The sequence below is a fragment of the Sphaerodactylus townsendi genome, linkage group LG05 (assembly GCF_021028975.2).
Source record: "Sphaerodactylus townsendi isolate TG3544 linkage group LG05, MPM_Stown_v2.3, whole genome shotgun sequence".
Classification (NCBI taxonomy): domain Eukaryota; kingdom Metazoa; phylum Chordata; class Lepidosauria; order Squamata; family Sphaerodactylidae; genus Sphaerodactylus; species Sphaerodactylus townsendi.
Window position 1 is genome coordinate 16,994,562 of NC_059429.1, and position 25,838 is coordinate 17,020,399.

At 47.9% G+C, this 25,838-nt stretch overlaps 1 protein-coding gene across 3 annotated transcripts in view; it reads left to right on the forward strand.

Moving 5' to 3' along the window:
- RGSL1 (regulator of G protein signaling like 1) overlaps positions 1-25,838 on the forward strand; it is a 93,798-nt gene that overhangs the window by 44,955 nt on the left and 23,005 nt on the right. For all 3 annotated transcript variants that reach the window (XM_048495796.1, XM_048495797.1, XM_048495798.1), the window contains 10 exons: positions 2,244-2,405; positions 5,593-6,578; positions 7,752-7,814; positions 9,604-9,826; positions 13,084-13,194; positions 15,740-15,848; positions 20,441-20,634; positions 23,697-23,814; positions 25,034-25,130; positions 25,494-25,623. In XM_048495796.1, the coding sequence (XP_048351753.1) occupies positions 2,244-2,405; positions 5,593-6,578; positions 7,752-7,814; positions 9,604-9,826; positions 13,084-13,194; positions 15,740-15,848; positions 20,441-20,634; positions 23,697-23,814; positions 25,034-25,130; positions 25,494-25,623 (2,193 nt within the window). The remainder of the gene's footprint in view (positions 1-2,243; positions 2,406-5,592; positions 6,579-7,751; positions 7,815-9,603; positions 9,827-13,083; positions 13,195-15,739; positions 15,849-20,440; positions 20,635-23,696; positions 23,815-25,033; positions 25,131-25,493; positions 25,624-25,838) is intronic.

Here is a 25,838-nt window from a genome sequence, read left to right on the forward strand (position 1 = left end):
GGCAGCACGTCTGCTGTCCCCCGGTAATAATTTTCCTCCAGCCCAAAGCATGGGGGGAAAACCAACACCCAAAGCAACATGATAATGGGAGCCATCTGGGCACTGGTCTCTGGATGAACTCCCCTTGCTGCCAGGGGGCACAAGCCACCCGCAGCCCCCACCTGGGCATGCCATACACATGGTTGCTACCACCCCCCAGGCCTTTTATGGATAAGGTGACCAGGTGATCCGGGACGGGAAGGCGGCCGACTGTCACAGGGCGGCAAACAGCAAGCCCCAGAAGGCAGTGCGCTCCTGCGGCCGGGCGCACGGGAAGCTGCCGCACTGCCTTGCACCCCAGAAGGCAGTGCGGCAGCCTCCCAAAAATCGGGACAATTTGAGGAACCCGCGGGACAAATTGTTTAAAGGCGGGACGGTCCCGCCAAAAGCGGGATGTCTGGTCAGCCTACTTATGGAGGCCCCCACCAAAAGGGGAGTCCCAGCACGCAGGCTGTTTCTCCCCTGAACGGATCAGTCCCCCTGCGCCACCCGCCAAAGAGCGAGGCCTCCTCCCTCCCGCCAAAGCTTCCTAAGCCAACAACCAATCACACAACGCAGATCTGATGCTGTGCAGCCAAAGCTCAATACCCCATTCCGACAGAAGGATGCCGTCATTCCGATACAGCGCCGTAAGGCGAAACGAAATGTCTAGGTGGGTGACGCACAGTGCTACCCAGAGATTGCACAAGGAATGACGCTGTCTTATTGGTCCTGCATCTGGCCAGGTCCCCTTTCTCCGGGGCCAATGCCCCATGCCGTACTTGATGCTCCAGTTGGTGTGACCAGAAAATAGTAGTCCCGAACAACCAGCATGCACTGTGAGAGCTGCATGAGAGTCCTGGCAGTGCCCTGGAAGAAGACATTGTTAGTCCCCTTCTTTTTGGCGCAGGGGCCATGGCTTGTCAGGTAGGGGCTGGCCCAGACATGCTGATACTTTATTTATTTATTTTATTTATTTATGTTTCAAATTTCTATCCCGCCCCGTCCCCGAAGGGCTCTGGGCGGCGCACAACATATAATGGATACAATCATTGGCTGAAGGAAGCAGAGGCGCAGCAGAGGGGACGGATCCGGCACTGGGCAGCACATCTGCTGTCCCCCGGTAATAATTTTCCTCCAGCCCAAAGCATGGGGGGAAAACCAACACCCAAAGCAACATGATAATGGGAGCCATCTGCCCCGCTGCTTGCCCTGTTGCCAGGGGGCCCAAAGCCTGCCCCCAGTGCTCGAGGTGGGGCCTGTTGCTCCCGTTCCCCCCCCAATGCTGCTGGAAAGGTCCCAAACTGTTATTTTGGTTGCTGGGGGTCACACCAGGTGCTTGGGGCCCAAGCATCTTGGAGCTGGCTGATGGTTGCTGACTGATCCCATCCCCCAAGATCTCTGGCCGGTGGCCACTGGCGGGGGAGCCTGCAGGGAGATGGAGGGTTGGCAGCAGGCGGCCGTGCCGCCTGTCGCCAGCAAGCCCCACTCCCGGCCTCTGTGCAGGCCGACTTCTGCCCTCCCCAGGCCCTGGGGACGGCAGGATCTGGCCTGCAGAGAGGCAGGATGGAGGGCCACTGTGGTGAGGAGCACCTGGAGGAGGTATTGCCCCCGGGCGCCATTTCCTTTCAATACCGTTCTGTTTCAACATCTTCAACTCTTTGTTTTATGACCTGTTTCACATGCTCTGTGCCCAACTCCAGAAGGCCTCAAGGTGGCGAACCTTTGGCACTCCAGATGTTATGGATGTTATGGCCAATTGACCATGCTGGCAGGGGCTGATGGGAATTGTAGTCCATAACATCTGGAGTGCCAAAGGTTCGCCACCACGGCCCTAGTCTCATAAGGTTAGTGCTTACTGCCTTGAGCCATTTTGACTGAAAGGTGTCTTATAAAGTCAAAGGGAACAGACCTTGAGAATTTAAAGCTATCTTACATTACAATTTCATTTGAATCGTTCTGTATTCTCAACTCATCCCAGGGTGGCTAGCCACTAGAATGAAGATGCTAAGCCAGGGGCCTGCAACCTGCGGCTCTCCAGATGTTCATGGACTACAGTTCCCAATTGGCCATGATGGCAGGGGCTGATGGGAATTGTAGTCCATGAACATCTGGAGAGCCGCAGGTTGCAGGCCCCTGTGCTAGGCCAACTATCAAGTTTTGTGCCGAACTGCTAATGTGGAAGTGCGTACAGCTGATTGCTGTGACCTATGTCTGATCTGCAGGGGAAGAACTGACCAAGTTCTGGCTAGCAGCGGAAAGAATACTTGGTATTGATGAAATGGATGAATCTCAGCAAGACCTCTACATGTCACTGTTCCAGGTGTTGATGGCCACTCACTTGCAGGAGGGTTCCATTGTCGTCACTCTCTGTAACACAACCATTGGTAAGATGTGCAGATTCAAACGTAGTACTGGAGGCTGAGAGCAGTAATGGACTGGCCCTTTAACTCACCAGAAAAGTTGCCAATCATCATCATCATCATCATCATCATCATCATCATCATCATCATCATCATCATCATCATCATCATCATCATCATCATCATCAGTGGCGTATTTGCCTAGGGACAGGGGGTACCCTCTGTCCCCGAGCACCACTGATCTGGTCACATGGGGGTGCAAATTTGGCCCCCCACGTAACCAGAAAGACAGCAAGGCAGTAGAGAGTCCTGCCTTATCGTCTTCTGGTGGCCTCGGTCCCGCCCATGTCATCATTGACATGGGCGGGGCCAAGGAAGCCAGAGGACCCCCCAACCCTCGCCCCCCTCCCGGCTGCTGGCTCTGATCCGGCAGCCAGCAGTCCCTTGTGCCCTCCCCTCTGGGGAGGGCAGAAGCAACTGGAAGACTCCGTTCTGGGGCCTTTGCTTTTATAAGATATCTCCGGGTGCTATTTTTCCCCGGTATGCCTCTGATAATAATAATAGTTTGGATTTATACCCCCTTTCTCTCCTGTAGGAGACTCAAAGGGACTTACAATCTCCTTCCCCCCCCCCACAACAAACACCCTGTGAGGTGGGTGGGGCTGAGAGAGCTCCGTAGAGCTGTGAGAAGGTCACCCAGCTGGCGTGTGTTGGAGTGCGCAGGCTAATCTAGTTCCCCAGATAAGCCTCCACATCTCAAGTGGCAGAGGAGGGAAATCAAACCTGGTTCTCCAGATTAGAGGGCACCTGCTGGGAACTACTACGTCACTGCTGCTCAATAAGCCACTCTCTGAGAAGGGCCACTGGCAGTCAGGGGCAAGCTGATTGGACCCTGCAATGCTGGCAGTGCCACAGGGCACACTGAGCTTGGGTTTGGGCCACAGCAACAATGGCAACAAGTGTGAGCTTCCCTGAGGAGGCCACCCTGGGCCTGTTTTAACATTCCAGTCCACCACTGGTTTTGAGACAGCTGCCAGTGGACAGCACGTACCTCAGCTTTCTGCAAGCCCAGAGCACCTCCTTCTTTAGAGGAATTGGCTTACTGCATCTTTCTGCGATTTTCTGCAGAATTGCTTGGGTTCAGACGACTGTCTACAACAGTGGTGGCGAACCTATGGCACGGTTGCCAGAGGTGGCACTCAGAGCCCTCTCTGTGGGCACACGCAAACAGAGCCCCCCCCCCCCCACATCTAGGCTGGCCTAGGCACTGGGCTCGATTATTAGCATTAAACCTAAGACCTAGTTTTGGGGAAGCAGTGTAGGTAACCCTGTTAAGCGCTGTTAAACCCCACTGATTTTCATGCGAAGAACTGAAGAGTGATCCTTCACCAGGGAGTAAGCTCGTTTGAGGGCAATGGGGCTTGCTTCTGAGTAAACCCTCCTGGGGTCGTGATTCACCCGTTGGAAGAGTTGCACGGTTGCTTCAAAGCCAAGCCACCGACTACCACCAAGCTTTCTCCCGAGTAACGCATGCCTCGGAGCCAACCGTTTTTTCTAAACGAAAACCTCAGTATTCGCGTTAAATTGCCCTGTTGGCACTTTGCGATAAATAAGTGGGTTTTGGGTTGCAATTTTGGGCACTCGGTCTCGAAAAGATTCGCCATCACTGGTCTACAAGGTCTGTGCATGAGATGCTGTGCTTGGAGAGGCAGTGTGGTGCAGTGTTCAAGAGCGGCAGAATCTAATCTGGTGAACCAGGTTTGTTTCCCCACTCCTACACATGAAGCCTGCTGGGTGACCTTGGGCTCGTCATGGTTCTCTCCGAGCTCTCTCAGCCCCACCTATCTCACAAGGTGTCTGTTGTGGGGAGAGGACGGGACAGGAGTTTCTGAGTGCTTTGAGACTCCTTACAGCTGAGAAAAACAGGGTGGAAATCCAAACTCTTCTTCCTTGCTCTAAAAGTACACCTCTGCATGTATCAGTGGGAACTATGTTTTCAGCTATAATTCAGAAACAATGCGATCCTCAGCTATCAATTTTTTGGGGATGCACATATATGTGCCCCCCCCCCCCCCCCCCGAATCTGCACATTGCAATTCGGGAAGATGGGGCCTCAACCCAGGAGCCGCTGTGCCCCGCACTTGGCTTTTCCCACAGAGAGATCTTATTAACCAGGCTTAAATGAGTGGCTTCACGCCTAGCCTCCCAAAAGGATCTCTAAATAAATCTGCCCATTGCAGAGGAAGGTGGTATAAAATTGTATTAAAAATAAAGACCCCTTTGTTTCAGAAATCCTGCTCAAGGTTGATTCAGCCTTCCATGTTTCTGAGGTTGCTAAAATGAGTGCCTAGCTTACTGGGGTGAAGTGTAGATGATTGAGAAAGGCAGTGGCAAACTACTGTGTAAACATAGGCCTTTTCCGCACAGCGGCGGAAACGCAGCTCCACTGGCATAAATTATGTCTCGGGGACTTCTCGGGGACTTCTCACATGGCAGCTTTCGAGCAGTCCTGCAGATCCACCATGGAGCTGCCTCCAGTCTGTCACCTCCACTGACCTGTCTGTCCAGCGTTGCTCTGGAGGGCTGCAGGGCCCCGCCCACGCTGCCTTCCGACCTCCAGGGGTCGGAGGGCAGTGTGGGCGGGTCTCTGCAGCCCTCCAGAGCAGTGCTGGACAGGCAGGTCAGTGGAGGCGACGGGAAAAGCAGCGTCATTCCGCCAGTGCGGTTTGCACTGCACCGGCGGGAAGATGTCGCTTTTCAAAGCAGCGGCTTCATGCCGCTCCGGGGCGGCCAGGACCTCCTGTGTGAACGGTTCCCCAGGGACAGCGTTTTTGCCATCCCTGGGGCACTGTATTCCGCCCGTGTGGAAAGGGCCTTTGCCTAATAAACATTGTGATGTGATGTCACCCCATGGGCCCGTAATGACCCGGGATTCCAGGTAGGTTAAAACGATGTTAAAAACCACACACAATTAAAAATCCATTTTAAAAAAGACTAGTTAGCAGCTCTAACTGGCATCAAAAACTTTCAAGCGGCTAAGTGAAAACCCACCTGAATAACTTTGCTTTACACTAATTACAGAATTTCAGTAAAATGGAAACTGGCTACTCCAGAGAACAGCTGCAGCCTACACTCTTGATCTAGCCGTGGCCATTCTAACAACCCCGAAAGAGGAAAAGACAGGCATTCTAATTCTGTGCAATCTTTTCAGAAACCCTTTTGCCGACGTCTCCCTGTCACTCCAAGATCGTCCAGACTCGAAGGGAAATCCTGAGCGAGATGCAGAAGGTGGCCCTGTTCAAGATCGAAAGTTACTGGCTCCCAAATTTCTACATTCACTGCAAGCTGAGCATGGAGCAAGAGCCAAAATGCTCCCACCTGCTCAAGGAGTTCCGGGACAAGCAAAGAAGGCCCACACTTGCAAAGCTATTACTGATTCCTCAGCCGGCGATGAGCATCCGAGAAAGCAGTATCGCCTCCCTGTCCTACTCCAGTTTGAAAATCAAGAAGGACATTTGGGATCATGTCATGGGCAAAAGGCCTTTTAAACGTAATAAAGGGAGCCGTGGGCACCGCAGGAAGTCCCCGTTGTCTAAAAGCAGCTCAAGAGACAAGAAGCACCCTTTTGAAAAGCAGTCACCCGGTACAAGCACATCGCAAACGGATAACGTCAACAGTCAAAACAAAGAGGGCGGTTCCAATGAATCTCCAAGCTCCAAAAACAGCCCGGCGGGGCCACACTCCTCTCCCGGGTTTGACGAAGTCAGCGAGAAGGCCACCGTCAAGAAACTCCGGGTGTCGACACCCGTGGTCCAGTTCCCTTCCATGCTGGCTTTAAAAACCATCGTGACGTCTCCCTTGCTCCTTGACTTCCTTCCTTGGGTGCTGAATGCTGATAAATGCGCAGGGTGCCCTTTCCGGCAGTTCCTGCATAGTCGGAATTATGCCGTCGAGGTGTATCTCCTGGACCTCTGGCACGACCTGGAAGATTTCCTGCGCATGATGATGTGCTCCCTTGGGGAAGGCAACATCCTCCTGCGTCACGTGATGGGCGAGAGGATCTGTGAGCTGTACCTGACCCAGAACAGCAACTGGCAACTTCCTTTGAAATTAACGACTCTCCGGGGGTTGCAGAGGCTTCTGCCTTCGGGGAATGTCATACCCTGGGTGCTGAAGGCACAGAAGGAAATCTGTAAGGTGGGAAACTCTACCATCTTTCCACGCATGTTAATGTAGGAAGCCAATTTGAACGTTCTCAAATCGTTGCAGACAGAGTTTTATTTATTTATTTTGTTAATTGCAATGGCTTCCTTGTGAGGCCAGTGTGCCTACAGGGGCGTCCTCCTCAACCATTTTCATCTCTCTGGAGAAAACAGAAATGATTTGGGCCTTGAGAGAGCCAGCGTGGTGCAGTGGTTAAGAGCAGGTGCACTCTAATTGAGAGAACCAGGTTTGATTCTGCCACTTGAGCTGTGGAGGCTTATCTGGTGAACTAGATTAGCTCTGCCACTTGAGCTGTGGAGGCTTATCTGGTGAACTAGATTAGCTTGTGCACTCCAACACATGCCAGCTGGGTGACCTTGGGCTAGTCACAGTTCTTCGGAGCTCTCTCAGTCCCATCTACCTCACAGGGTGTTTGTTGTGAGGGGGGGAAGGGAAAGGAGATTGTATGCCCCTTTGAGTCTCCTTACAGGAGAGAAAGGTGGAATATAAATCCAAACTCCTCCTCCTCCTCCTCCTCCTTGTAGGAACATGAACAGCCTTCCCCAGCCCCATCCCAGGTAAATGTGAGTGAATGGTATCTAGTCTGCAATATCTTACGCTAGAATAAAATCATGTTATACTCAAGTGGTCAATTCAGTATCAACCAAATTTATATCCAGTTTTAAAACTTGCAGTTTAAATTTGCAGGGAGATATGGTTGATATAAATTTGGTTGATATTGAATTGACCACTAGAGGGAGCAAAGCATGTGCTGAACTGACCCCCCTCCCTCCAAGTAACAGGAATGTACAAGTTAGGAAACTGAGGATGTTCCAGAGTCTATCATGTCACTTAAAAAAAGTTTTATAATGATTTTCTGTTTTGTTGCAATGTATAACAGTTTAGCACAGTGGTTCTCAACCTGGGGGTCGGGACCCCTTTGGGGGTCGAACGACCCTTTCACAGGGGTCACCTAAGACTCTCTGCATCAGTGTTCTCCATCTGTAAAATGGATAAATGTTAGGGTTGGGGGTCACCACAACATGAGGAACTGTATTAAAGGGTCGCAGCATTAGGAAAGTTGAGAACCACTGGTTTAGCAGCCTGCAAACAGGTTCTCCATAAATGGAGAAAGCACTTCACGCTGTGTTCTCACTCTTCTTTCAGATTCTGTACTTCCTCTATGAAGAATTCCTTGAGCATGATGACAAGATGTTCTTGTTCTATGTGGTAAGGTGAACCCACAGAGACAACATGGGGCACAATGGGTATACCTGTCCCTTAGTTTGCCAAGGTTTGGAGAGGGACAGAGGCTTAATGGTAGAATGTGTGCTTTGCATGTAGAAGTTGTTAGGTTCCCAACATCCCCAGTTAAAAGGCTCAAGTAGCGGGTGATATGGAAGACTTCTCTGCCTGTGGTCTGCAGAGTCAGACTAGATAACTGTGAATGAAATATAGTAGTGACTCTGACCCAGAAACAACACAGTGTTGTCATTAGAATGCCAGGTTAGGATCTGGCAGACCCAGATTCAAATGCAATACAATACAACAACCTTTATTAGGCATATTAAAATAGGCTCCAGAGCGTTACAGACATTTCTGAAGTACAAATCAAAAGTACGTTCAAAACACAGACAGATAAACTGTATCTAGCATTGGACATTACTTAGAAAGTTCTGTCACTTGTAAAAGAAATTTTGCTACTTTTTCCAAGAGCATGGCCTCTGTATTATTTAACAAAAGCTCCACAGTAGAGTTGCCAGAGGGCCTTTCCCCACTCGCTTCCATCCCCCCTATGCCGCGCGCTGCTCTCAGCGCGCGGCATCCCAGGCGCGCGCCCAGGCGTCCCCACGCCCACAGAGCGTGGGGTCGTTAAAAGGCGCCGTTCAGAAGAGCGCCTGGGATGCTGCGCTGGTAGCGAAAGAGCAGCACAGCCTTCGGGGTAGTAATGGCGCTGTTGCCGCCCTGTCAGTGAAGGGGGATGCCGAGGGACCCCGCGCTACTCTCCTTGAGTAGCGCGGGGCTTAAGGGAAGTGGGGAAAGGGCCACTGTCTCCTTCAGGTTTGTCTAAGATCAGCCCAGGAGAGAAATTCCTAATGCCCACATATCTCGGACAGTCAAGTATAATGTGAGCAAGAGTCTCCACTTGGTTTTTACAGTGTGGACAGACCCGATCCTGGAGAGGGATAGATAGGTAGCGACCCTTTGTAATGGCTGATGGAAAAGTATTGCATCTGGCCCTTGTAATAATCCATCTCTGTTGGGGTTCAGTTAATAGTTCAAGATATTTGGCTATGTGCCCCTGTTCTGGTACTATTCCAACAGAAAGGGGTGAGCATGATTTATTTGCTTGCCCCAACAAGATATGGTATTCCTGTTCTAGAAGTCTGCTTTTTAAGGTTTGCAGAATATCTCTGGGTGACAGCATACAGAGATCTTCAAGTATTAAACCTAGAGAGTAGATTTTTGATTTAAGAAATTGATACCATTTGGAGGCAAATAGGACTGGGCGCAAGATTCGAATGCTTACTCTGCCTTAGAAGCTCTCTAAGTGACCTTGGTTTGGTCATACCCTCTCAGCATAACCTACTTCACAGGATTATGGCTGGAATAAAAACGAGTTTGGCGTAAAAGCCAGAAATGCCTGGGGACCAAAACATCCTCGGGGGGGGGGGGGGGGCTCGTTCGTTCAAGCATCCCTATGCAGAGTGGTTAAGAGCAGGTGCGCTCTAATCTGGAGAACTGGGTTTGATTCCCCGCTCTGCTGCTTGGGCTGCGGAGGCTTATCTGGGGAATTATATTAGCCTGTGCACTCCAACACACGCCAGCTGGGTGACCTTGGGCGAGTCACAGTACTTCGGAGCTCTCTCAGCCCCACCCACCTCACAGGGTGTTTGTTGTGGGGGGGGGGAAGGGAAAGGAGATTGTCAGCCCCTTTGAGTCTCCTTACAGGAGAGAAAGGGGAGTATAAATCCAAAGTCTTCTTCTTCTTCTCTTTCGGTTCTGCTTCTTGTTGCAGCGTGGCAAGGAGAAGAGAATGACCAAGGAAGAACCAGGTGGAAAAGGGGAGCAACTTCGGCTCATCCGGAGGATCATCGAATCCACGCACCTGAGCCAAGCATTAGCTGGGATGAGAGACTTCGACCTGCTGTCTGGAGAACACTGGAAGTTACTTGGCTGTCAAGACCTGGCAACGGGGGGCTCTATTTTTATGGAGTTGGATCCTGTTGTTTACAGGATAGGTACGTTCTGTCCGCACGGCTCCACCAAGGTGTTCATTCGTGTGTTTTTTTCCACTGAGAAACACTCTTCCTAGGATTGTTCACTATAAATATGTGTCAGTTTTTTACCAGGTTATGGGCATTTCCCCACTTGCCATGCGACTCCCTCAGATGCCTGTGCACTGCTCTTTGAAGGCGTGCGCCATTTCTGGCGTGTCGGAACTTCCCCACGACCCGGAGCACGGGGTCATAAAAAGGCGCCATTTGGAAGAGCACCAGGAATGACGCGCGCTGAGGGGGCGCGACAGCGGCAGCGTCGGGGCGGCTGCGTAGTTGCCGCCCCTGTAGTGGGGAGTGCCGGGGGACCCCGCGTTACTTGTCTACAGTAGCGCGGGGCAGAAGGTAAGTGGGGAAAGGCCCTATGTCTCCCCCCAGCCACCTAAAATGTTGTGGGAACTGCAATTTGATGAAATTTTGCTTTAAGTGATGCGTAGCCGCCTGTCACAGAACTACATTTTCCAGGATACCTTGAAGGAGAGGAAATGGCTGTTAAAGGCATTTCAGTCTGTGGTGTGGATTCAGAGGGCGGGAAAAGATAGTGGGGTATGTCCAACCATCCATGGATTTGTGGAGTAGAACTTGCCCACTTGCTATCACTGCTACAGTTCACTGAGCACTATTTCCCATTTTGTTCCTGGGGGGTCAGTTCATCTGGGACAGCAAAGCGGGAGTCCACAATGGGGGGAATTAGCTGAAAGTTGATGCTTTTTTGCTTCCAAAGACTTGTGTGTCATTTAGGGTTCAGAACTGCATGGATGGATATGTGCCCGTAAGACTTGTACAGTTTCCATTAGATTAGAGTTGAGAAAAGTGGAGAACTAGGTAGGTTTCTGGCTATGCCAGGCAGGAGCATCAGTGGCGTAGGAGGTTAAGAGCTCGCGGTATCCTAATCCTGAGTGGTCCTGGTTTGATTCCTCCGCTTCTGCCACACTCCGAGCCTGTGGAGAGCTTATCTAGGGAATTCAGATTAGCCTGTACGCGCACTCCCACACAATAGCCAGCTGGGTGACCTTGGCTAGTCACAGCTTCTAGGAGCTCTCTCAGCCCCAACCCTACCTCACAAGGGAGCAGGTTTGTTTGTGAGGGGGAGTGGAAGGGCGTAAGCTCCCTTCGTGAGTTCCTCCCAAGTACAGGAGAGAAGGGGGATTTATGAAATCCAAACTCTTCTTCTCTCTTCCTTCCTTCCTTTCTTTCTTTCTTTTCTTTTCTTTTCTTCTTCTTTCTTTTCTTTCTTTCTTTCTTTCTTTCTTTCTTTCTGTCTTTCTTTCTTTCTTTCTTTCTTCCTTCCTTTCTTTCTTTCTTTCTTCCTTCCTTCCTTCCTTTCTTTCTTTCTTTCTTTCTTCTTCTTCTTCTTCTTCTTCCTTCTTCTTCTTCTTCTTCTTCTTCTTCTTCTTCTTCTTCTTCTTCTTCTTCAGGGTTCTGTGAGAACAGTCTAGCAATGTGAGAAGGTACATGGTGTGATGCTAATGGATGTGGGGAGCAGGAAAAGGTTAAGTGGAGCTAGAGAGTAAAGCCAACCAGAATGTAGGGCAGCATCTCGTTCCAGTCTGGATGCCCAACTGAAGCAAAACCTCCATGTGGAAACTCCCCCAAACTAATTCACTTTGCATGCCCAACTGGAGCAAAACTACTGGCTGGAAATGTAAAACAACGGAGAGCAACTACATACAGGATGAGAACATTATATAGGATTAGGTGTGTGTGGGTGAAATACTGATCTTGCGAGGGGTGGCGAAAATTTGAGCTAGTGGGACCTTGCAGGCATGTTCAAAGGCACTATCAGTGGTGTTATTTCACATGCTCCAACATTGTGTCGTGACAACAAAGACACGTTCTAGAGAGCTCCAATTCTAATGAACATCTGACTGCGTGAGTTATATCTGTAATGCTTGGGGAAACAGAAATAATGCTTGGGTCTGGAGCACTTTTACATACATTTCACAGTCCCTCTATAGCAGAGACAATATGTCTTGTTGCAAACTATTTCTGGTAAGTCACCTTCGCTGTTTTGTCTTTTGGAGAGAAAGGTTTTGTTAGCATGCACACATGTGCCCTAGAATTTTGCTGGTTTCAGCTCTGCCACGCTGGTCTCTGTGAGTTAAATGGGGAGATGTCTCTCCATTCGTGTGCATGTGCTTAAATGCAAGCGCATGGATCAAAAAGGCTGGTCCCCTGCTTCCCTTCCATGGCCGCACAACTAAGACAAAATGTTTGTGGAATGTGTTTAAATTGTTCGGTTGTCTTTGTAGGTACAGCCAGGTCTTTCGTAAGATGCAGTACTTTCAGAATACACGTGCCCCCTTTTTTCAGCGGTAAATTGTTGGAGGGTATTCTTTTGACTGAAATGGCACAAGATGATAGACCTTCTTTTGTTTTATGTCTGAACTCTGAATTGTCGTCCGACCTCTTCTCCTGCTCATGGTGACCAAAGTTCTATTGATTACTGTGGCCTATTATGCACTTTTCATCTGCACTACAGTGAGCAAACATTCCCTTTGGAGCAGAGTTCTGTGTGCAGATATGTTTTCCCCTCTTCAAAACTCATCGCGCTGCAGATTCCAGAAGTCCAGTAGTTCTGAAGAGTGGGGAAAGTGCTAGGTTTTTCTTGTGTGTGCAAGGAAAGCAAAGCAGCCCCAATGTCTGATTTGTTTCACATTTGTCGCCTTCCAATACCCATAGAGGAGCAGTTCCGCCCACTCCTCTGCAGGTTCTTCTGGGAAGTGATGATGCTCCTTCCTTCCTTCCTTCCTTCCTTCCTTCCTTCCTTCCTTCCTTCCTTCCTTCCTTCCTTCCTTCCTTCCTTCCTTCCTTCCTTCCTTCCTTCCTTCCTTCCTTCCTTCCTTCCTTCCTTCCTTCCTTCCTTCCTTCCTTCCTTCCTTCCTTCCTTCCTTCCTTCCTTCCTTCCTTCCTCCCCTCCCTCCCTGCCTGCCTGCCTGCCTGCCTGCCTGCCTGCCTGCCTATACCAGCATTCCATTGCCGCAGTAATAGAACATTAAAACTGTTTTTTAAAATTAAAAAGTATGAAAAAAGCAGCAATCACCATAGCTACCTTAAACAACTCAGAAGGGGGGGGGATGGCAGGTGGGATCAAAGCAAGCAGTAGGAATTTCCTCATGTGTAGCCAGAAAAACCCGGGAAGTCCCCACTGTAGAGCAGGCAGCCTCAGGGTGAGCGGAGCATGGATAATGGGCCTGTGTTTTTTTCCCCCTTCACAATAGATTATGTTGGCATGAAAATTGATGAGCTGGCCAGAGTCAATCCTAAAATGGCTGTGGAAATGCTGAGTAAGAACTTCAGGAATTTCTGTGATAAGTATCCATTAGCTGCTGGTGAGTCCTCTCTGTCTCTCTCTCTCTTTAATGTAGGTTTACCAGATTGTCCACTGTGGCACACTCTCACTCCTAGCTCTAGGCCACTGCCACTGCTTTTCACTTCAGTAAGATCACAAGTGTCTGTGTGGTGGCGGTGAGAAACAATGTTGTAATGTTAGTTGTGTTTGCACCCAGAAGTGATGTCATGGCGTTCTAGGAATCCCGCAAATCTCTTTGGTTTTTACCATAGAGTTTGGAGAATTCTTAGAGCAGTGTGCTGTCACAATGCCCAGTATACCTGGAAGCAACATCATGGTTCACTCATTTGTCAGCCCCCCACCCCACCCATTTTGCACCTGCTGGAATGAACTTGTCTGTCATATATTTCATCCTTCTGCAGAGCTTAACATAGCAATATGGAGAAAACTTTCACTGTTTTATGTATTGTCAAAAGCTTTCAAGGCCAGATTTAACTGGTTGTTGTGGGTTTTCCAGGCTGTGTGGCCGTGGTCTGGTAGATCTTGTTCCTAACATTTCGCCTGATTCTGTGGCTGGCATCTTCAGAGGTGTATCACAGAGAGAGGTCTGTTATACACTTTGTCCTGAAAGGAACCAACCAACTTTGCTAAGGTTTGGATGACTGGGCACTCTTTCTGTGGGCATCAGGTTCACCTTCAGTTGGGTGCCCACAGTATTTGCCCCTTGCAAGCAAACTTCAGCAAAGTTGCCTGGTTCCTTTCAGGAGACTCACACCAGCAGTCCTGGAGGAAATTAGATGCCCCTACCCAGAACAACCCCCCTCCCCAGAGCTCCCCACAAATCTCCAGTACAGACCCAGCTGGGCTTAACAGCAAGCCCCATTGAAGTCTATGGTGGGAAAAGTTAATTAATTTTCCCCACCAGAGAACTTGCTGAAGAACCTGGCAGATTCTGTTCTTCACTGGCTCCAGTGAAGAAATTCCCCATTCCCCCTATGGGGAATTTCTGTGCAGGCTGCATATTTTTGAAGATAGAGGCACCAGACTTTCAAGGTGGCTTCAGGAGGCCCTCCTGGTAATAGCATCCAGGTTTGGTGAGCTTTGCTTCTGGGGGTGGGTGGGTTGAGAGAGTGCTGAGAGAACTCAGCCAGCAGGCTTCATGTGTAGGAGTGGGGAAACAAAATAAGCTTTGCGGAGCCTATAAAATTGAACCCCCAGAAGCAAAGTTCACCAAGCCTAGATGCTATTACCAAGAGGGCCTCCTGGAGCCACCTTGAAAGTCTGGTGCCTCTATCTTCAAAAATGTGCAGCCTGCTTACACACTCAGAAATTCCCCATTGGCTACAATGGAGCCAAGGCGCTGCAGAGCAGAGAATCTGGGCAAATTTCTTGGGGTGCCTGCCAAGAGTGCATTTTAAAGCCAGTGGCCCAAAAATTTCAGGGTATCATCCAGAGATTTTCCTGATGATACCACTCGAGTTTGGTGAAGTTTGGTTCGGGGGGGGGGCAAAGTTATGGACCCTCAAAGGGGTAGCCCCCATCTCCTGTTATCTCCCATTGGAAACAATGGGGGCACCGCCTTTGGGGGTCCAAAATTTTGGTCCCCCTGAACCAAACTTCACCAAACTTGGGTGACATCATCAGGACAGTCTCCAAATGAGACCCTGAAATTGTGGTGACGCTAGCTTTAAAAATGCACCCCCTGCAGGCTGAAATGCAAAAAAACCCCAAAATACCCGCCAAAGCGAACTCGCGAATATTCGGGCAGGACATATTCGGGGCGATTTTGGCCCGAATAGGCCCGAATGTGCCCAGATTTATGCCAAATCCTGGATTCGGTGCACCCAAATATCCTAGCCTAAGCCCAGGGTTACCCAGCAGGCTTCATATGTAGGAGTGGAGAAACAAATCCAGTTTACCAGATAGGAATGTGCTGCTCTTGTGAAGGAGTGGGGAATCAAACCCAGTTTTCCAGCTTAGGGTCCGTTGCTCTTAACCACTGCACCATGCTGGCTCCTACCCTCTTTCCCGATTTCTTCCGCCTCTCCCCCCTCCTTTTTTCATCTCACAGTGGGATTTTTAGCATTCCCTCACTTCTTTCTTACATGTCATTTCCCCCATCCTGTCAAAGTAAAGGATTTCTTTATACAGGAGAAGCACCAAACCTCCAGGTTAATGCTTGTAAGCAGATACAGCTGTTAACTTTAAATGCACACATGGAAAACATCTTGTCTGGCTGGGCCCTAAGCCTCCTCGAAATATTTTCTGGCTTCTGGGAAGGGAGGGGTAAAGGTGCTTGGCATTTGTTAAAAAGCGGTTCAGGAACCAGAGAAACTGGCGAATGGAATAGGGAACTAGATTTATCTCATCCTGCTGTGTTCTCACGTTGTACTTTAAATTGAAGCTCTTCATTGGCTTTAGGGCCAAGTCACATGTTAAGAAGTCTATGTAGCAGATAAGTGGTGGCCGCTAGGACTTTGGCCAGACTCAAGCCTGGTTTTCTGGGCTGGGCTCTGGGGAGTTTGTGACCTCCCCCCCCCAGCTAGTTATGACAAGTATCCACCATGCTTCTTTCTCTTTTGCAGGTGTGTTCACTCGGCCCACAATCCCAAAAAGAAGCTTTCAGTGGACCAGGTCGAGTTTCTCCTTTATGAGAAAGGGACCTCTCGTTAGAAAACCCCCAACAAAGCCCAAGTATGACAGCAGCCATTTATACACTTGTGGTTTCCTTTGCGTTGAATGTTCATTCTCTTTGGGTTGGATTCTTGGATGTGCACACATTACCCCCTTTCCCTGCGTTTCAGATGAGAGAATCTCCGCTGTTTCTGATACCTCTGAAAGCATGACTTTTCCTCTCCTTTCACTGGGAGGGTGAAGGGAATCAACATGGGTTTTGCTTTCTTCAGGTTTTCTTGCTCCTCCCAGCTTTCCCTGCCCAACCGCAGCAGTTCCTCCTGCTCTTCTGGGCACCACTTCAGAAGGATGAGCTGGGCAGTTTGTTTTTATTTTCATGCTGAGGGTCTATTGTTTTTTAATTAATTAACTTACTTACTTACTTACTTACTTACTTACTTACTTACTTACTTACTTACTTACTTACTATTTTTATATACCGCCCTCCCCCTGAGGGCTCAGGGCGGTTCACAACAAGGTTAAAACATACATTAAAACATAATTTAAATATTAATTACATAAAACAGAAACCATTTAAAAATGTGGATGGCGTCTGGCCACCCCCCTCCCCCCCCTTGTGCCCATGGGAGGCCAGATGACATGGTAGATGTATTTTTAACCAGGCTGGCCAAACGCCTGGCGGAACAGGTCCATCTTGCAGGGCCTGCGGAAACTCTGTAAGTCCTGCAGGGCTCTGATCTCCCTAGGGAGCTTGTTCCACCAGGTAGGGGCCAGGGCTGAAAAAGCCCTGGCCCTTATTGAGGCCAGCCTGATCATTTTTGGGCCAGGGATCACGAGTAGGTCCTCCTCTGAGGAGCAGAGGGGCCTACCAGGGCAATATGGGTTTGAGCCCTGTTTAAACAAAAAAAAACTGTTGAAAAACTTTCAAAGCAAACAGCCATGAGGTAAGCACTGCATGCACAAATGGCCAACATCTTGCTCCACAGATATACCGACCTGTTTTGTTTTGTTCCTCTGTAACAACCTTACTTGTCCTACCAATACTGCCATGCAGGATGCTCATAAGTTGGACATTCAGAACATAGATTCACCATGTTTCAGTTTTGCCATTCCTCCAAAGATCTCAGGCGCCGCATATAGAGATTATGCTATTTCATCTTGTGCAGATGGTTGCGTGGAAAGAGGCATCTCCCCATCCACCACTCATCCAGGGAATAACTTGAATTTAGGTCTCCTTTTTCTTTTCTTTTTTGAGTTGAACTAGATCTTTATTTTTTTTTCAATCATATTTTGTTAATTTTCTCAAATATAGTTTGAAAATATAGAACAAGAAAAAAGAATACACAGTTACCCATAAACTTGGGTGCTGTGTGGTTTCCGGGCTGTATGGCCGTGTTCTAGCAGCATTCTCTCCTGACGTTTCGCCTGCATCTGTGGCTGGCATCTTCAGAGGATCTGATGTTGGAAAAGCAAGTGGAGTATATATCTGTCCAGGGTGTGTGGGGAGTGTCCAGGGTGGGTGGGGAAACCTTGTCTATGAGTAACAAAGGCGGCAACCAGGTCAATAGTTGAGGGCATCTGAATAGAAGTATGAGTAAACAATGAAGATCTATAGCCTGGGAGTAACCCTGTAGATAGTAAGGTCACTGGTGGGAGCATCTGAATAGAAGTATCCTGGCCTGTTTCTTTCGGTCTATGGTCAGTCCTGTGTTTGTGTGTGTGAGCTGGTTTGACACAGTCTTGACCCTAAAGTATTTTTCTCTGGCAACACTAAGTGCAGCTTTCAAGTTCTGTTCATTTTCAGAGTTTCTTCCTTCCTAAGTTGTAAAAAAATTGTCCATGTGCTTATGGGATTTCAATTGCTTCCTCTGTGTAGTCTTTCCATCGTAGTGGCCTTCTCAGAGTGTAGTCCAGAATTCTCTGCTGCTTTTTCAAATAATTATCTCTATGTCCAGGTTGGTTTTATCATGTGTCTCTGCTATTGCTGATTTTTTTCTGGCTGAAATAGTTCTGCAGTGCCTTCGTGGTTCTTTTTGATATCGCAGTGTCAAAGTGCGCCATGCGTTTGGTGGTTCCTTTATGTAGACTTGTCCACAGCTGCATGGTATGAAGGACTCCTGCAGTATGCTAGAGGATCCCTTCTTATCCCTTTGCTGGAACGTAGCATCTGTTGAATTTTCTCTTAGTGGGTCTGTGGGGATTGTTTGTAGGTTGTGCTTCTTCATCAGTGTTTCTCTAGGTTGCCATCAGTGGTTCCCTTGATGTATGGTAAGAAACACCTTCCCTCTAGGGATGGTCTCTTTATCTCTTTTGTTCCATGTGGCTTGTTCCTTTGGTCTTGCAGCCCTTCTGATTTCTTGTAAATTAGAGTAAAATCCATTAGCCCTGTAGAGCCCCCATGTTTAGGGCGTGATTCAATTCATCTTTGTAGGAGATGAGGTTCACATGCATTCTGTTTGGCATGCGATGTACCAATGGTTTTTAAGTGGTGCTCCTTTTTTGCCCTGGATGGTGATTTTTCGGAGCTTCTTTGGGTGTAGATATTCCTGGTCTGTGTGAGTAGGTTTTCTGCTATACCATGTGTGCGTCCCAATTGCTGGTTTGGTTTGCGGATGACTCAAAACATCTAAAAAAATGGTAGTTTTCCTTCATTTTCTTTTCTCCATAGTAAATTGGATGTTTGGGTGGATCTTAGTTTGATATGGTCCAGGGAACTTTGTTTAGTTCTCTTTCTTTCTCCTCCGTGGTTCCAAAATGCAGTGAATGTGTCATCCACATAACGGGAACCATATGGTGGTTGGGCTTCTTTTTAAAAGCTGTTTTCAGGGCTTGCTTCTGTCAAAATGTTCCATATAAAAATTCGCTATTACAGGGCTAAGAGGGCTACGCCATGGCTAACAATTCCCGCATCTTCTCTGTTCATAGGGTATTCATGTTATCCCAACTGGAAGTACCGCTGGTAGGCCAGACAAATCGTTGAAACAGGGCTGTGATGTCTTTTTTGGGAATTTCTGGTTAAATGAGTGTCAAGCACGGTGGTCTGCTATGGGGGACCTGTGGTGAATAGGGATCGTGCTGACATCAAACTGGGACTGACTCCTAGCTCTTCAGTTCAGTTTGTTTCATTGTTTCAGTTTGAGTTTGCTGATTTTTTCAATGAAGTGAAAGTGAAAGTGAAGTGAATTGTAGGATATTCTCGAATGTTATCTTCCCAAAGTTCTGTGTTGATCTTTCTCAGTTTTCCAGCGGGATGCAATTATTACCCTTGCAGCTGTTAATAAGTGCCAACATAGTTCATTAAGTTGGGTGCCGTGGCTTCGAGGCAGTTAGCCAGTTGACATGTGCATTCTCCTCCTGACGCCGCCTGCATCTGTGGCTGGCTTGTTCAATTGGAGGAGTCATCTCTAGATCCCTCTGAAGATGCTGTAGCCACAGATCCCAGCAGGCGAAACGCCATGGAGCAGAATGCTGCCAACACTCATACAGCCTGGAAACCACACAGCACCCAAGTGATTCCGGCCGTGAAAGCCTTCAACAATACATAGTTCATTAAGCTTCTTTGGAAGGTATTCAGGCAAAATGCCTAGTAGCCTAGTTTTAGAAATAAAAGGAAATTTCAGTTTTAAGTATTTTTCACATTTTCATATGTACTTCTGTCCAATACTTCTTGATTTTTCATAAGTCCACCGCATGTGAAAGAAAGACCCAACTTAGGTATCCTTGATATAAATCTAAAACGTTATCAAGTGCACTACACTGGCTCTCATGCAGTGGTGGGATCTAAAAATTTTAGTAACAGGTTCCCATGGTGGTGGGATTAAAACAGTGGCGTAGCGCCAATGGGGCTGGGCAGGGCACGACGGGGGCGGGGCATTAATAATTTCTCTGTTACTGTAAAAAACTCTTACTGTAAAAAAAGTTCCTAATTTCCAGCTAGTATCTTTCTGTCCATAATTTAAACTCATTATTTCAAGTCCTATCGTCTACTGCCAACAGAAACAACTATTTCTCCTCTGTAATTGGACTGCCTGTCAAATATCACTTCTAATACTTTCGGGTTCTCTTCAAATACTTAATTTTGTTTCTAGAAATCAAAAGAAGGATACTTTCCTTAAACAAGGAACTTTAACATATTTCTAAAACATGTTTTTAAAACAGCCCAACAGGAAGAATTATCCCGTTTTCTACCTTCGCTAACCAGCCACATAGGAAACAACAGGACTTTATGATTTTTGGACCTAATGGAATTTCTAACGGAAAAGCGGACCCAATTAGTACCCCCCTCTCGGCATACACAAATAATTAGTAACCCACTCTTGGGAACTGGTGAGAACCTGCTGGACCCCACCTCTGCTCTCATGAGGGCTAGAAGCTTCATTCCTGAATGAAAGCAGAGGAAAAAAAATCCAAATGCTGTTTAGATTTCTGTAGTTCCAGCTCTTAGGACTGACTGTATTTGTACCAAAGGTTACTGGTTGTTCTTATGATTTGACTGTATTTGCTTAAGAGACAGTGTGGGACATTTCTATTCAACTGTTCTCATTACTCATCATCAGATTCAAACATGGGGACTGGAAAGAGTGTGGAACACACACACACGGCACAGGAAAACCAATGCCCTCTGCTCCCTAACCTCTCCATTGGTTTTTTAGAGAGTTGACCGACATTTATCAGAACCCCGTACATCTGGATTACTTCAGACATTTCCTCAAGCAGCACAATGCCGAAACCCCACTGCTTTTCTGGATGGGGGTGGAAGATATCCTTAAAGAAACCAATCCCAAGATTCAGCGTATTATGATCAATGAAGTCGTCAAGAATTTCTTCTACCACATTACTCCTCCAGGTAAGCAGGCCGATAGGCTTCCTGCTCCACTTTCTTCTGTCCCACCAACATGTCACTCCATGAGCTCTGTGGGTTGACACCCTTAAACTATGGATGTGTGACAACTATCCTCCTTGACCTGTTGATCATAGGGCTTCTGTCCACCTTCTGCTGTGGTCAGGATCAGCCAATATTGTAGCTTGCAATCAGTTGTTCGGTGCCTAAGGACTCCTTATGATCACCACTTGAGCTTCCTCAGAAAGGCCTACAACCCCTTTGTTTTAACCAGGTCCCAGCATGTCTCTACCCCCATCCCAGCAACCCAATAGGTCCTCCTGGTCTGGCTTGCTCCTAAACACTTCATCAAGTCCAGATCTGGCATCAGACAGAACATGTCATTAGTTTAGATCTCCCCATCCTTAATCAAGGTTTTTCGTCTGATCAGTTTGCCTGTTCTTCCCTTGTTTTCATGTCTATCTGCTTCCCTCTTAGTCCGCTTCCCTAGCCATTCCCCTGCTGTGCTGCCAACTTGTTATTACCGCTACTCTCTGGACCTTTTTCTCAGTTCAGACTCTGGCTTGCCACTTCATTATGGCCGTCTTGTAGATATTCTTCACCTCCTTGTCTCCATGTTTCCAATCCTTATAGATTAATTTCCCTATTCTTTCCCCCAAGTGCTGACAGCCCTTTCTGGTTACAGGAACCTCAATCCTTCCTGCTATGTTTCCCACCTTTAATGTGGTCCACCCCTCAGATTTTGCTGAGAAATTTGTGTAATGATTCCCTGAAAACTCTCATTCTGTTAAACAGGTGTCCCCAGTCTCATTGAGCCCTTTTGGAATTTTGAGAGCCAAGAATGGATATCACAAAATGGCTACCACAGGGTGCTGAGCCCAATCACAAAATGGCTACCACAGGGTGCTGAGCCCAATCACAAAATGGCCACCACAGGGTTCTGAGCCCAATCACAAAATGGCCACCACAGGGTGCTGAGCCCAATCACAAAATGGCCACCACAGGGTGCTGATCCCAATCACAAAATGGCTACCACAGGGTGCTGAGCCCAATCACAAAATGGCCAACACAGGGTGCTGAGCCTAATCACAAAATGGCTACCACAGGGTGCTGAGCCCAATCACAAAATGGCTACCACGGGGTGCTGAGCCCAATCACAAAATGGCCACCACAGGGTGCTGAGCCCAATCACAAAATGGCTACCACAGGGTGCTGAGCCCAATCACAAAATGGCCACCACAGGGTGCTGAGCCCAATCACAAAATGGCCACCACGGGGTGCTGAGCCCAATCACAAAATGGCCACCACCGGGTGCTGAGCCCAATCACAAAATGGCTACCACGGGGTGCTGAGCCCAATCACAAAATGGTCACCACAGGGTGCTGAGCCCAATCACAAAATGGCCACCACTGGGTGCTGAGCCCAATCATATAATGGTCACCACAGCGTGCTGAGCCCAATCACAAAATGGCCACCACAGGGTGCTGAGCCCAATCACAAAATGGCCACCACAGGGTGCTGAGCCCAGTTGCAAAATGTTGGGAGGTTGAAAACCAAGCATGTTATGATTGAGACATCTATTTGTGAACAAGCACTTCCTTCAGATGCAAAGGTGATGTCTCCTAGGTTCTTCCAAAGCATTATTCTAATAAAGTGAAGGAAACCGAGAGGGGCTAAGAGAGATGCTTTGGTGAAGAAGGAAATGGTCACCCAGAAACACTTCACTGGGCACTGGTGTTCCCAAGTACCACACTGGAGATCATGACTATCTGTAGAAATGAACTGAACTGAGGGGAAGAGGTTCCTTGATATCTCTGCATCCTCCAATCTACACCATCCTTTAAAATCTATTTTTTAGGAACAACTCAGAAGGGTGCTGAAATGTGAATGGAAGGAGGGAACACAATCCCCTTGCCTCAGCAACTGAGGCTGACATTCTTCAGCAGTGGCGTAGGAGGTTAAGAGCTCATGTATCTAATCTGGAGGAACCAGGTTTGATTCCCAGCTCTGCCGCCTGAGCTGTGGAGGCTTATCTGGGGAATTCAGATTAGCCTGTGCACTCCCACACATGCCAGCTGGGTGACCTTGGGCTAGTCACAGCTTCTTGGAGCTCTCTCAGCCCCACCTACCTCACAGGGTGTTTGTTGTGAGGGGGGAAGGGCAAGGAGATTGTGAGCCCCTTTGAGTCTCCTGCAGGAGAGAAAGAGGGGATATAAATCCAAACTCCTCCTCCTCCTCCTCCTCCTCCTCCTCCTCTTCTTCTTCTTCTTCTTCTTCTTCTTCTTCTTCTTCTTCTTCTTCTTCTTCTTCTTCTTCTTCTTCTTCTTCTTCTTCTTCTTCTTCTTCTTCTTCTTCTTCTTCTTCTTCTCCTTCTCCTTCTCCTTCTCCTCCTCCTCCTCCTCCTCCTCCTCCTCCTCCTCCTCCTCCTCCTCCTCCTCCTCCTTCTTCTTCATCTCACTGTTCTGGTGTGCTCTCACAAAAATACTCCAGAGCAGCATAACCAAGAACACTGTCCAGAATGCTTTTTTGAAGGTGTATCCAAAAGTGGAAATGGTATTGAATGCACCTCCTAATGTACATCTGAATGTGAGGCCATCACGTGCCCTTGGGGTCATCATCATGTTGCCCAAATGTGATTGGTTACCTAGAGCTCTGCAATCTCCGATTGGCTGGAATCATGTCCTCTGTGGGTGTAGGTATGTGTGCGTGTAGCAGCTGGTGCAAAACGTGAACAAGAAGAGTTTCTCCAAAGAGTATTTCTGACCTCTTCAAAATCATATCGTTCATGATAAAGTTGTTTGCAGGCAAAGGTTTGGCATAGTTCACCAAATTACTTGCTTCACAAGCTTGCAAACATGCTTTATTGCCCATGGACACTTGGTGAGTGGAAAAAAATGATTTCCATTAGCAATGTAGAAACAGGCCACCGGCTTACCAAGAGGTTTCATCCAGACTGCTGTTCAGTTACTGGTTGTAAATGGTCATTGGTAGCCACCAAGATTGCCCGATGTAGGAGCAGAGATTGACAGGAGATAATGGAATGAATTTTTTTATCTCCCCCTCTCCAGAAAAGCTACTACAATGCAATGAAAATATCATCCGAGAGGTACAGAAGTCCTCTTGTGTTACTCTCGACATGCTGGTCTCAGCGCAGCACTGTGTCATGAAGTGCCTTGGAGAACGATGGTGAGCAGAAGGGATATGACAAATGGCTACGGCATTGGTTGTTTCCTGACCAAATGTTGACTGCGGGAGGAAGAAGAGAAGAAGAAGACTTTATTTACAGTCAATGACCAAATATATTACAAATCTCCAATTTAGTAAAAATATCTACAGCAAAACAAGAATGCAGATCTCTCTCCCGTATTCCAGCACTATCCATCTATATATCATTATACATTGTAAACACACCAAACAGCATAAAAATACTAGACAAAACAAAAGTATCTAAGGGGGATAGGGGGAGGAAAATACCAAATTTTCAGAGGACCTCTGAAATCACACATGTAGGCAAAACTTTAGGAATAAGATTACTAGACCACGGCCACACAGCCTGAAAAACTCACAACAACCAGATCCATGCTATTTTACCCTCCAGGCTTGGCTTCTGTATTGCAGTCTGTGTGGCTGCCTTTGAAGATGCCTCAGAAACTTTCGTTGCTACAAAATGCAGCAGCAAGACCTTTCTGGGGCCAACCTCTTGGAATATATATCACTGGTGCTAGGAAATTGCCCTGGGCATTATCTGCAAAGGTCTGCAAGGCTTACACCCCTCGCACTTACAGAACTGTATCTCCTGGCATAATCCCCCACACTGTGAGCATTCATGGGCTTACAGCCCCAAAGATGCAGGAGGTTGATCATCTCTCGGCAGAGATAGGGTGAAGTTTGGGGCTGAACTCGTAGACAGCCAAGTCAAAAGTCTACGAAATGCAAGAAATTACAGGGTGAATTCCAGTGGTGGGATTCAGCCGGTTCGCACCACTTCGGAAGAACCGGTTGTTAAAATGGTGCTTGAAAACAACCAGTTGTTCAATTATTTGAATCCCACCACTGGTGAATTCATTTTTAAAGACACAAGGTGAGGCTTCAAGGACTAGTGCAGGGGTCTGCAACCTGTGGCTCTCCAGATGCTCATGGACTACAAATCCCATCAGCCCCTGCCAGCTGATGGGAATTGTAGTCCATGAACACCTGGAGAGCTGCAGGTTGCAGACCCCTGCAGTAGTGTAACCAGAATAATGTAAATAGTAAAACACAATGTAGATTCACATGTTTGCCTAGTTTTTATAGGCCATAAATTTAACTTTTCTTCATGCAGCATCTGGGTTGCCTAGGTGCAGGCTTTATTAATTAGTATGGCAAATCCTCAGCTCAGGCCGTCTTTCTCCTTTTGTTTCGGTAGGTTTAAATTGTACCAAGGTCTGTATCCTGAGTCTGAGAGTAAATTTACTCCGCACGTCACAAGAGGAAGACGAAGCTCATTCATGAAAGACAAACTCGTAAGCAATGCTTGGGGAGTAGAGACCTGGGACTGTATCCTCTCGCCTTGTACTCTCACTATATTTGATAGTGAAGGACTGTGATCTTGGCTTGAGGGCCAATTGACAACTTAAGAAGGCCCCATGTTGGACATGTGGCCACCACAAGGACCTTGGGTAAGGTCTGCGCCTAGGGTCCCATGCTGGGATCTTTATTCCTAGGTATGCAGAGACCTGATTTGAATAGGGACCGTGGCACTCAAGAAAAGGGGAATTCAGCTTTTCGTTTCACATGCCATTTTCCATACTTGAAATGGCACGCTTCCCAGCATAGCATATAGCCACTCTGTGTTGTTTATAAGCTGATAATGTTCTCTTCTGCAGAGAAGGGCCTGGAACATATTTGGCTCACTTGTCAAGAGTATATGCAGGTTCCGGAAGGCAATGAGTTATCGAGCACATCGAAAAGCCTTCGAAAAATTTCTGCATCGGGAACTCAAAAACACCAAGGAAAGTAGGTCCAGAATCTAACTTATCCTTCTTTAAGAACAACCCTTCTTTGGTCGAATCCCCACTACCGTCTCAGGCAGGTTTCAGAACACAAACAAACCAGGTTTGAAGGACGACCTCCCCATTGCTTGCGTGGCAGATTCCGTTTCTGGCGCTCGTTCTCCCCGTTAATCCGTGTTCCGGCAGGACCTGGTTGCAAGTGGCATAGACCCCATTAAC